The sequence below is a fragment of the Oncorhynchus kisutch genome, linkage group LG21 (assembly GCF_002021735.2).
Source record: "Oncorhynchus kisutch isolate 150728-3 linkage group LG21, Okis_V2, whole genome shotgun sequence".
Lineage (NCBI taxonomy): Eukaryota > Metazoa > Chordata > Actinopteri > Salmoniformes > Salmonidae > Oncorhynchus > Oncorhynchus kisutch.
The window spans coordinates 20,465,573-20,477,800 of record NC_034194.2 but is presented as its reverse complement, the minus strand read 5'-3'; the positions used below and the strand labels follow the sequence as shown (position 1 = coordinate 20,477,800).

The 12,228-nt window shown below is 50.1% G+C and overlaps 1 protein-coding gene across 3 annotated transcripts in view; it reads right to left on the bottom strand.

The window, feature by feature from the left end:
• msraa (methionine sulfoxide reductase Aa) overlaps positions 1-12,228 on the bottom strand; it is a 96,890-nt gene that overhangs the window by 42,653 nt on the left and 42,009 nt on the right. For all 3 annotated transcript variants that reach the window (XM_020455229.2, XM_031800329.1, XM_031800328.1), the window contains 2 exons: positions 4,864-4,932; positions 2,257-2,376 (listed from right to left, as the gene is read on the bottom strand). In XM_020455229.2, the coding sequence (XP_020310818.1) occupies positions 2,257-2,376; positions 4,864-4,932 (189 nt within the window). The remainder of the gene's footprint in view (positions 1-2,256; positions 2,377-4,863; positions 4,933-12,228) is intronic.

Sequence of the window (12,228 nt, the reverse complement as noted above, 5' to 3'; positions counted from 1 at the left end):
TTGGAATCTCATTTCTGATTGTCCACTTTTCACAGAAAGCAGACTGCTCAGAATGGCACCTACTGTTGCTGTTTTGTTACTAACAGGAGAGTGAGGAGGCCCATCACAGAACCATAGAACTCGTGATGCACATCTAATGGTGAACTTCCTTCTCTCTGGACAGCACACACACTTAGACAGTATCATGGAGAGAGATCCTTCTGTCTATCACATAATGGCCTTACACATTCCTTAACTGTCGGATCATTAAAAACGTAAACACACACTTGTGCACGCACACAAACACACATACAGGTCAGCGCGCGCACACACACACACACACATACACACACACACACACACACACACACACACACACACACACACACACACACACACACACACACACGTACTGCTAGAAAGCGGTCACTTCTCCCTGCCTCACTATAATAGGACCTAAGGGATTCCATTTGGTTTCCAGGGGCAGGCTGGGAGAAAACAGCCTGACAACCTAGACCACAGATACCTCTGCTACTGAGTACAGTGCAGTAGTACCTGGTAGAAAGGCCCTTCATAGAGACATGTACAAGTCATTAACATCAGGAGATGATCAAATCAAACGTGAATCGTCACATCATGTGGCTGGTTAGTGTGTTACAGACAGGCTGGTTAGTGTGTTACAGACAGGCTGGTTAGTGTGTTACAGACAGGCTGGTTAGTGTGTTACAGACAGGCTGGTTAGTGTGTTACAGACAGGCTGGTTAGTGTGTTACAGACAGGCTGGTTAGTGTGTTACAGACAGGCTGGTTAGTGTGTTACAGACAGGCTGGTTAGTGTGTTACAGACAGGCTGGTTAGTGTGTTACAGACAGGCTGGTTAGTGTGTTACAGACAGGCTGGTTAGTGTGTTACAGACAGGCTGGTTAGTGTGTAACAGACAGGCTGGTTAGTGTGTTACAGACAGGCTGGTTAGTGTGTTACAGACAGGCTGGTTAGTGTGTTACAGACAGGCTGGTTAGTGTGTAACAGACAGGCTGGTTAGTGTGTTACAGACAGGCTGGTTAGTGTGTTACAGACAGGCTGGTTAGTGTGTTACAGACAGGCTGGTTAGTGTGTTACAGACAGGCTGGTTAGTGTGTTACAGACAGGCTGGTTAGTGTGTTACAGACAGGCTGTGGAGGGCTGTGGAGGGCAGTTCATGAGGGAGATCAAGATTCAATTAAACACTCAATTCTAACACTGAATTATTCTGAGCACGCTAATTTTCTACAAGCACTTGGACAATGAGTCAGGGGCACTGTTGAGTAGGGTGTGGGGTCACTGTTGAGTAGGGTGTGGGGTCACTGTTGAGTAGGGTGTGGGGTCACTGTTGAGTAGGGTGTGGGGTCACTGTTGAGTAGGGTGTGGGGTCACTGTTGAGTAGGGTGTGGGGTCACTGTTGAGTAGGGTGTGGGGTCACTGTTGAGTAGGGTGTGGGGGCACTGTTGAGTAGGGTGTGGGGTCACTGTTGAGTAGGGTGTGGGGTCACTGTTGAGTAGGGTGTGGGGTCACTGTTGAGTAGGGTGTGGGGTCACTGCTGAGTAGGGTGTGGGGGCACTGTTGAGTAGGGTGTGGGGTCACTGTTGAGTAGGGTGTGGGGGCACTGTTGAGTAGGGTGTGGGGTCACTGTTGAGTAGGGTGTGGGGGCACTGTTGAGTAGGGTGTGGGGTCACTGTTGAGTAGGGTGTGGGGTCACTGTTGAGTAGGGTGTGGGGGCACTGTTGAGTAGGGTGTGGGGGCACTGTTGAGTAGGGTGTGGGGTCACTGTTGAGTAGGGTGTGGGGTCACTGTTGAGTAGGGTGTGGGGTCACTGTTGAGTAGGGTGTGGGGTCACTGTTGAGTAGGGTGTGGGGTCACTGTTGAGTGGGGTGTGGGGTCTCTGTTGAGTGGGGTGTGGGGTCACTGTTGAGTAGGGTGTGGGGTCACTGTTGAGTAGGGTGTGGGGGCACTGTTGAGTAGGGTGTGGGGTCACTGTTGAGTGGGGTGTGGGGTCACTGTTGAGTAGGGTGTGGGGGCACTGTTGAGTAGGGTGTGGGGTCACTGTTGAGTAGGGTGTGGGGTCACTGTTGAGTAGGGTGTGGGGTCACTGTTGAGTAGGGTGTGGGGTCACTGTTGAGTAGGGTGTGGGGTCACTGTTGAGTAGGGTGTGGGGGTCACTGTTGAGTGGGGTGTGGGGTCACTATTGAGTGGGGTGTGGGGGTCACTGTTGAGTGGGTGTGGGGTCACTGTTCAGTGTTACCTGTGCAGGTCTCTTCGTAGGTGGGGTTGGGGGTGAGGCCTCCAGCATAGCCCACCTGGGTGGAGTAGACTCCCTTCTGCTTCCAGAACTTTCTCTCTGCGCCCCAGAAACAGCCCATCCCTTTAAGACAACACATCTCAGTCAGAAACAGACTTTTGCTAGGACTGTCTGGGAGTGGTCTGAGTGGAGAGGGGAAAACTGAAAACTAGCTGGAACTGTCTTTCCTATTGGTATATTAACTCATTTACGGCCTGGTGATCACACCAGGCAGGCCAAAACTCCATCCCACCAAAACAGACTGTAATTTCAGGCAGTCCTTTCAAACAGCTCTTACACTAAAAGGGAATTATTATCATTTTCATAATTTCACAGTATTATTACAACCTCATAGTGTGAAAATATATATAAAACACAGAAAAATCACATTTTTGACTGCACTAGGCCTTTAAGACAACACACCCCAGTCAGAAACATCCCATCCCTTTAACACAACACACCCCAGTCAGAAACATCCCATCCCCTTTAACACAACACACTCCAGTCAGAAACATCCCATCCCTTTAACACAACACACCCCAGTCAGAAACATCCCATCCCCTTTAACACAACACACTCCAGTCAGAAACATCCCATCCCTTTAACACAACACACCTCAAGTCAGAAACGGACGGACAGTCATAGATGGATGGATAGTTGGAAAAATGCAATAAATAGAAGAGTGGATGAAGGGAATAAAATCCTGAACCAGTGGCAATTTCAGACGTAGTATTAGGCTGATGTAGAGTACACATTAGAGGTTGACCGATTAATCGGAATGGCCGATTAATTAGGGCCGATTTCAAGTTTTCATAACAATCGGTAATCAGTATTTTTGTAAATAATTTTTACACCTTTATTTAACTAGGCAAGTCAGTTAAGAACACATTCTTATTTTCAATGACGGCCTAGGAACAGTGGGTTAACTGCCTTGTTCAGGGGCAGAACGACAGATTTTTACCTTGTCAGCTCTGGGATTAGTCCTATATTTCCTATAATAACTACAACCTAAAACTTCTTACCTGGGAATATTGAAGACTCATGTTAAGAGGAACCACCAGCTTTCATATGTTCTCATGTTCTGAGCAAGGAACTTAAACGTTTTTACATGGCACATATTGCACTTTTACTTTCTTTTCCAACACTTTGTTTTTGCATTATTTAAACCAAATTGAACATGTTTCATTATTTATTTGAGGCTAAATTAATATTATTGATGTATTATATTAAGTTAAAATAAGTGTTCATTCAGTATTGTTGTAATTGTCATTATTACAAATATATATATTTTTAAATCGGCCGATTAATCGGTATTGGCTTTTTTGGTCCTCCAATAATCGGTATCGGCGTTGAACAATCATAATCGGTCGACCTCTAGTACACATGTATTATGTCATACCCTGGCTGACTGGGCTCTCGTGCACCTTGTTTATTGGCCGATGTTGCTCTGGTCTCGATACCTCTCTTAGGTGTGAAATGAATACAACAGCCCACACACACTGATACAACCCATTAAAACCCTCCCACGACACTGAGGTGTATAGTCTGTCAGCAGGGAACACATCCACCTCGTGTCTGCTCTCAATCCCCTCCATTAAGGTCTGGACCTGTGTCCCAGCTTTAGATTTAGTGTCTAATCAAACCATAGTGTTCCTGGGCCTGTAAAAACAACTGATATAAAACTAATACCCACTGTAAACATTTAGCACCAAGTAATACTCCCCCACCAAATAAAACAGTAAAAATATAGTAGGGTACGGCTTAAAAACGGTTATCCACAGCCATTCATTCCCCCGATTGGGTGGAGTGATTTATCTGAGAAACCAAATGACTGGTGAACTCCGTTTTCTCACCACGCAGTACTGAAGAGTTGAGTGGGGCTCAGGCAGTTTGCCTCGATGTGTGTGTGTGAGAGGTTTTTTGTGTGTGTGAGGTGATTGAGACTGAAGAGGCTCCTACACGGCTCCTACACACACACACACGCTCACGCATACACACCTTTGTGTTTGGGAGCGAATGTTGGAGTATTAACACAAGGTAGTTCTGAACGTAGCCAATCACTGGCACAGCGGTAAGGGGGGATAGAAGACAGGCTTTTGTAGAGTCAAGGGTAACTGGCAACTTCTAAGGTAGTCCACGGGAGGCTTTGTGATTTGAAATGCTCTGCGGGTCACAAGTGCATGTAAGGCTGCTTTAAAACATGCTTATTTGTACACAGGCCCAGGAGATAAAGAGGCTGATTTCTCTGCTGTCTGTCGTGATGGATTACGCAGTTTGACTCCCCGAATGGAGAAAAGAGGAGCTGAACTAATGCATTTTATTAAAGAGATCCTAATCACCCCTTGCAATTAATCTCTACACCCCCTCCTCCTACCCTGTCCTCTCTCTCTCTCCTTTCATTTTATTTTTGAATGTCTTTTTCTGAACCGAACAGAGTATCAGGGGAGAGGGAACTAATTATACTACACTGTCTTATTGCCACCCTCCCCTCTGTCCCCCTATCCCCTGTTTCCCCTCTCCTCTCCCCCGGCCCCCAACGTCCTCCTCCCTCTCCTCATTTGGATCACCTACCAAACATAGTCATCTGCAGTCCCTCGGGGAATGGTGGTACGGTCCTGTTGCCGTTGACATCGTGCTTGGCTGTAGGACACACAGGGAACAATGGAGAGGGTCTCTGTTAGTCAAACACACAGACAGTCCATCCCACACCACACACACACAGGCGCAAACACACCACCATCCACCTACAGTCTCCACACCACTGATGCAATACACACAATGACTGGCCATTGTGAGATACTTTGGTGTGTCTGGTGTGTAAGGACTGCAGAGGCATTACCGTAGCTAGCATTGCCATCGCAAACAAAGAAACAAAGCGAAAATTCACCTGGGGGTTTTTGCAACATGCGCACATACACTGACCCATTTAAACATTCCCATTCATCTCATGCGTGATTTTATAGCAGCTGCGATCTCTTCAATCAACTGACAAAGCCAGAGGTGGAAGAAGCCCATTGGGGCCTCGGAGCCACCTGGCTGAGCTAATGTGTGTTTGCGTGTGTGTTTGCGTGTGTGTGTGTGTGTGTGTGTGTGTGTGTGTGTGTGTGTGTGTGTGTGTGTGTGTGTGTGTGTGTGTGTGTGTGTGTGTGTGTGTGTGTGTGTGTGTGTGTGTGTGCTGCAGATGGCCTGATGTTGTGGAGGGCAGTGTGTGGATTAGGATAAATGTGGGGGAGTGAGCCCAACATCTGGAGCTAGCCAAGCCCTTCCTGTGCTGTGTGCTCACGCATGGGTGCGTTGCCATGGCAGCTAGGCGTGCCGATACAGCCAGCTGGAGACCGAGCGCCAGGCATTCTACTGCAACACCATATCCATACGCCCATCATAGACTCCCCTACTGTCTGTGTGTCTCTCTGTCAGTCAGTCTCTATGTCTGTCTGTCTCTCTGTCTGCCTGTCTCTCTGTCACTATGTCTCTCTGTTACTCTGTCAGTCAGTCTCTCTGTCACTATGTCTCTCTGTCACTCTGTCAGTCAGTCTCTCTGTCAGTCAGTCTCTCTGTCACTCTGTCTCTCTGTCACTCTGTCTCTCTGTCAGTCAGTCTCTCTGTCAGTCAGTCAGTCTCTCTGTCACTCTGTCTCCCTGTCTGTATGTCTCTCTGTCAGTCAGTCTCTATGTCTGTCTGTCTCTCTGTCTGCCTGTCTCTCTGTCACTATGTCTCTCTGTCACTCTGTCAGTCAGTCTCTCTGTCACTATGTCTCTCTGTCACTCTGTCAGTCAGTCTCTCTGTCAGTCAGTCTCTCTGTCACTCTGTCTCTCTGTCACTCTGTCTCTCTGTCAGTCAGTCTCTCTGTCAGTCAGTCAGTCTCTCTGTCACTCTGTCTCCCTGTCGGTCAGTCTCTCTGTTAGTCAGTCTCTCTGTCACTCTGTCTCTCTGTCAGTCAGTCTCTCTGTCAGTCAGTCAGTCTCTCTGTCACTCTGTCTCCCTGTCTGTATGTCTCTCTGTCAGTCAGTCTCTATGTCTGTCTGTCTCTCTGTCTGCCTGTCTCTCTGTCACTATGTCTCTCTGTCACTCTGTCAGTCAGTCTCTCTGTCACTATGTCTCTCTGTCACTCTGTCAGTCAGTCTCTCTGTCAGTCAGTCTCTCTGTCACTCTGTCTCTCTGGCACTCTGTCTCTCTGTCAGTCAGTCTCTCAGTCAGTCAGTCTCTCTCCCAGTCAGACTCTCTGTCAGTCAGTCTCTCTGTCACTCTGTCTCTCTGGCACTCTGTCTCTCTGTCAGTCAGTCTCTCAGTCAGTCAGTCTCTCTCCCAGTCAGACTCTATCTCTGTCACTCTGTCTCTCTGTCAGTCAGTCTCTCTGTCAGTCAGTATCTGTCACTCTGTCTCTCTGTCAGTCAGTCTCTCTGTCAGTCAGTCTCTCTGTCTCTCTGGCACTCTGTCAGTCAGTCTCTCTGTCTCTCTGTCACTCTGTTTCTCTGTCAGTCAATCTCTCTGTCAGTCAATCTCTCTGTCACTCTGTCAGTCAGTCTCTCTGTCACTATGTCTCTCTGTCACTCTGTCAGTCAGTCTCTCTGTCAGTCAGTCTCTCTGTCACTCTGTCTCTCTGGCATTCTGTCTCTCTGTCAGTCAGTCTCTCAGTCAGTCAGTCTCTCTCCCAGTCAGACTCTCTGTCAGTCAGTCTCTCTGTCACTCTGTCTCTCTGGCACTCTGTCTCTCTGTCAGTCAGTCTCTCAGTCAGTCAGTCTCTCTCCCAGTCAGACTCTATCTCTGTCACTCTGTCTCTCTGTCAGTCAGTCTCTCTGTCAGTCAGTATCTGTCACTCTGTCTCTCTGTCAGTCAGTCTCTCTGTCAGTCAGTCTCTCTGTCTCTCTGGCACTCTGTCAGTCAGTCTCTCTGTCTCTCTGTCACTCTGTTTCTCTGTCAGTCAATCTCTCTGTCAGTAAATCTCTCTGTCACTCTGTCTCTCTGTCACTCTGTCTCTCTGTCAGTCAGTCTCTCTGTCAGTCAGTCAGTCTCTCTGTCACTCTGTCTCCCTGTCTGTATGTCTCTCTGTCAGTCAGTCTCTATGTCTGTCTGTCTCTCTGTCTGCCTGTCTCTCTGTCACTATGTCTCTCTGTCACTCTGTCAGTCAGTCTCTCTGTCACTATGTCTCTCTGTCACTCTGTCAGTCAGTCTCTCTGTCAGTCAGTCTCTCTGTCACTCTGTCTCTCTGTCACTCTGTCTCTCTGTCAGTCAGTCTCTCTGTCAGTCAGTCAGTCTCTCTGTCACTCTGTCTCCCTGTCGGTCAGTCTCTCTGTTAGTCAGTCTCTCTGTCACTCTGTCTCTCTGTCAGTCAGTCTCTCTGTCAGTCAGTCAGTCTCTCTGTCACTCTGTCTCCCTGTCTGTATGTCTCTCTGTCAGTCAGTCTCTATGTCTGTCTGTCTCTCTGTCTGCCTGTCTCTCTGTCACTATGTCTCTCTGTCAGTCAGTCTCTCTGTCACTATGTCTCTCTGTCACTCTGTCAGTCAGTCTCTCTGTCAGTCAGTCTCTCTGTCACTCTGTCTCTCTGGCACTCTGTCTCTCTGTCAGTCAGTCTCTCAGTCAATCAGTCTCTCTCCCAGTCAGACTCTCTGTCAGTCAGTCTCTCTGTCACTCTGTCTCTCTGGCACTCTGTCTCTCTGTCAGTCAGTCTCTCAGTCAGTCAGTCTCTCTCCCAGTCAGACTCTATCTCTGTCACTCTGTCTCTCTGTCAGTCAGTCTCTCTGTCAGTCAGTATCTGTCACTCTGTCTCTCTGTCAGTCAGTCTCTCTGTCAGTCAGTCTCTCTGTCTCTCTGGCACTCTGTCAGTCAGTCTCTCTGTCAGTCAGTCTCTCTGTCAGTCAGTCTCTCTGTCACTCTGTCTCTCTGTCACTCTGTCTCTCTGTCAGTCAGTCTCTCTGTCAGTCAGTCAGTCTCTCTGTCACTCTGTCTCCCTGTCGGTCAGTCTCTCTGTTAGTCAGTCTCTCTGTCACTCTGTCTCTCTGTCAGTCAGTCTCTCTGTCAGTCAGTCAGTCTCTCTGTCACTCTGTCTCCCTGTCTGTATGTCTCTCTGTCAGTCAGTCTCTATGTCTGTCTGTCTCTCTGTCTGCCTGTCTCTCTGTCACTATGTCTCTCTGTCACTCTGTCAGTCAGTCTCTCTGTCACTATGTCTCTCTGTCACTCTGTCAGTCAGTCTCTCTGTCAGTCAGTCTCTCTGTCACTCTGTCACTCTGTCTCTCTGGCACTCTGTCTCTCTGTCAGTCAGTCTCTCTGTCACTATGTCTCTCTGTCAGTCAGTCTCTCTGTCAGTCAGTATCTGTCACTCTGTCTCTCTGTCAGTCAGTCTCTCTGTCAGTCAGTCTCTCTGTCTCTCTGGCACTCTGTCAGTCAGTCTCTCTGTCTCTCTGTCACTCTGTTTCTCTGTCAGTCAATCTCTCTGTCAGTCAATCTCTGTCAGTCAGTCTCTCTGTCAGTCCATCCATCAATCCTTCATCAGTCACAGTCATAACTTTGCGTACACCAAGACCTATATAGAAGAGATTAGGGGCTAGGGAAAAGAGCTAGAGGTTGTTAGACCAGGACAGGCCAAATCTACTTGAAAGGACCAAGCTGGTGCATGTATATGTGCTCCTCTGCACTATGTGGCTCCATGATAATATCAACCGCATGGCCTCTCTATAACTCCCTGCTGCAGAGGGAGGGGACATTTTCATAACCTCAAACACAGAGTCTCCTTTTCTTCTCCTGTGATGTGAAACATGTTGTGATGTGGGCTGTGGCGCTCGGTTGTGAGTTTAAATACACACACGACCTATGTCTGTGACTATAGAGTCGATTTAGAGGATTTCATTTCCAGAACCGTTCACATTTGTATTCATACAAAAAAGTTGGCAAGGTTAGTTAGACGAAAAAGACGTTCAACCCTCCGTCTGTGTTTGTGTAAAAACTCTGTCGTGTTGGCCTGAGTGGCAGAAGACCAACTGAGAGGCTCTGACTCCTGGCCAGCTTCAATAAACCCCCTCCACTTTGGAATGTGGGAGAGTGCTTCGGCAGTGCTGTGAACAGACAGGCTAGCGTGGAGCCTAGCTGGGCCCGACTCATTTAATCTGGTAGAGTGGAGTGAGGAGAATGCATTAGAACAGACATCATTAAATCACTTTTACATCCACACTGCTCACCAGCCAGCCCAGAATGTCTCACAAAATATAGATTTCAGCATACAGGGACTCCCATAATACATGTAGCATAATAGTGACTTTGTCACCCTTTTACCTCAGCTTCATTTCTAGTTGTATGGACCCTGCAGCACTGATGTGAGTGAACAATAGGTTTAACATCGTTGCATTGTGGAGTATCAGTGGTGGGCTAAAGTGTAAGTAGCCCTGGACTGACCAGAGAGAATAGCAGTGCTAGGGTGATATTAGCCTAATCTTCAATGCATCCATGGCATTCTGCTGTGGCCATTCCATAGGGCCCTTACCCTCCCATATGCACAGAGGGTAAAAAGAACACCCACCCTCAGACAGCCTTTTGCCTTTCCCTGCCACTATAGCGCCACACACTAATGCTCACCACGCAGTCCCAGCCCCTATACCCTAGCCCCGGCCCCTATACCCCAGTCCCTATACCCCAGCCCCTATACCCCAGCCCCAGTCCCTATACCCCAGCCCCTATACCCCAGCACCGGTCCTTATACCCCAGCCCGGTCCCTATACCCCAGCCCCAGTCCCTATACCCCAGCCCCTATACCCGAGTCCGGTCCCTATACCCCAGCCCCTGTACCCCAGCCCGGTCCCTATACCCCGGCCCCTATACCCCAGCCCCTATACCCCAGCCTGTATACCCCGGTCCCGATACCCCAGCCCCTCTTACCCAGCCCCGGTCCCTATACCCCAGCCCCTATACCCCAGCCCCGGTCGCTATATCCCAGCCCCTATACCCCAGCCCCAGTCCCTATACCCCAGCCCCTATTACCAGCCCCTATACCCCAGCACCAGTCCCTATACCCCAGCCCATATACCCCAGCCCCGGTCTCTATACCCCAATCCCTATACCCCAGCCTCTATACCCCAGCCCAAATCCCTATACCCCAGCCCCTGTACCCCAGCCCCTATACCCCAGCCCCTATACCCCAGCCCCTATACCCCAGCTCCTATACCCCAGCCCCTATACCCCAGCCCCAGCCCCTATTACCAGCCCCTATACCCCAGCCCCAGTCCCTATACCCCAGCACAGCTCCAATACCCCAGCCCCTATACCCCAGCCCCGGTCGCTATACCCCAGCCCCTATACCCCGGCTCCAGTCCCTATATACCCCAGCCCCTATACCCCAGTCCCTATACCCCAGCCCGGTCCCTATACCCCAGCCCCTGTTACTCAGCCCCGCTCCCTATACCCCAGCTCCTATACCCCAGCACTTATACCCCAGCCCCGGTCGCTATACCCCAGCCCCTATACCCCAGCCCCAGTCCCTATATTCCAGCCCTATACCCCAGCCCCAGCCCCTATACCCCAGCCCCGGTCCCTATACCCCAGCCCCGGTCGCTATACCCCAGCCCCTATACCCCATCCCGATACCCCATCCCCATCCCCAGTCCCTATACCCCAGCCCCTATCACATCCTCAAAAGGTTTTACAGCTGCACCATCGAGAGCATCCTGACGGGTTGCATCACTGCCTGGTATGGCAACTGCTCGGCCTACAACCACAAGGCACTACAGAGGGTAGTGCGTACGGCCCAGTACATCACTGGGGTGTCAGTGGAAGGCCCTAAAATGTTCAAAGACTCCAGCCACCCTAGTCACAGACTGTTTTCTCTGCTACTGCACGGAAAGCGGTACCAGAGCGCCAAGTCTATGTCCAAGAGGCTTCTAAACAGCTTCTAACCCCAAGCCATGAGACTCCTGAACAGCTAATCAAATGGCTACATGTACATGTAGGTAGAGTGCATTGCCCTCCCAACCACACCCCCACCCTTCCCCCCTACACTGCTGCTAATCTCTGTTATTATCTATGTATAGCCACTTTAATAACTCTACCTACATGTACATAATTACCTCGACACCGGTGCCCCCCGCACATTGACACATTGACTCCCTGTATATAGCCCTGCTATTGTTATTTACTGCTGCTCTTTAATGATTTGTTATCTCTTACTTTTTTGGGGGGGGGGGTTTCTTAAAACTGCATTGTTGGTTAAGGGCTTATAAGTAAGCATTTCACTGTAAGGTCTACACCTGTTGTATTCGGAGCATGTGACAAATAAAACTTGATTTGATACCCCAGCCCCGAAACCCCAGCCCCAGTCCCTATACCCCAGCCCCTATACTCCAGCCCCAGCCCCTATACCCCAGCCCCAGTCCCTATACCCCAGCCCCAGTCCCTATACCCCCGCCCCTATACACCAGCCCCAGCCCCTATGCCCCAGTCCCGAAACCCCAGTCCCTATACCCCAGCCCCTATACCCCAGTCCCTATACCCCCGCCCCAGTCCCTATACCCCAGCCCCTATACCCCAGTCCCTATACCCCAGCCCCTATACCCCAGCCCCAGTCCCTATACCCCAGCCCCAGTCCCGAAACCCCAGCCCTCGCCCCTATACCCCAGCCCCAGTCCCTATACCCCAGCCCCTATACCCCAGCCCCAGTCCCTATACCCCAGCCCCTATACCACAACCCTGATACCCCAACCCCAGCCATAGCCCCAATACCCCAGCCTAGTCTCAATCCCATGTAGCCCCATACACAAGCCCCAGCTCTAGCCCTAGTCCCACCCCCAGCTCTAGCCCTAGTCCCATCCCCAGCTCTAGCCCTAGTCCCGCCCCCAGCATTAGCCCTAGTCCCATCCCCAGCTCTAGCCCTAGTCCCGCCCCCAGCTCTAGCTCTAGTCCCACCCCCAGCTCTAGCCCTAGTCCCATCCCTAGCTCTAGCCCTAGTCCCACCCC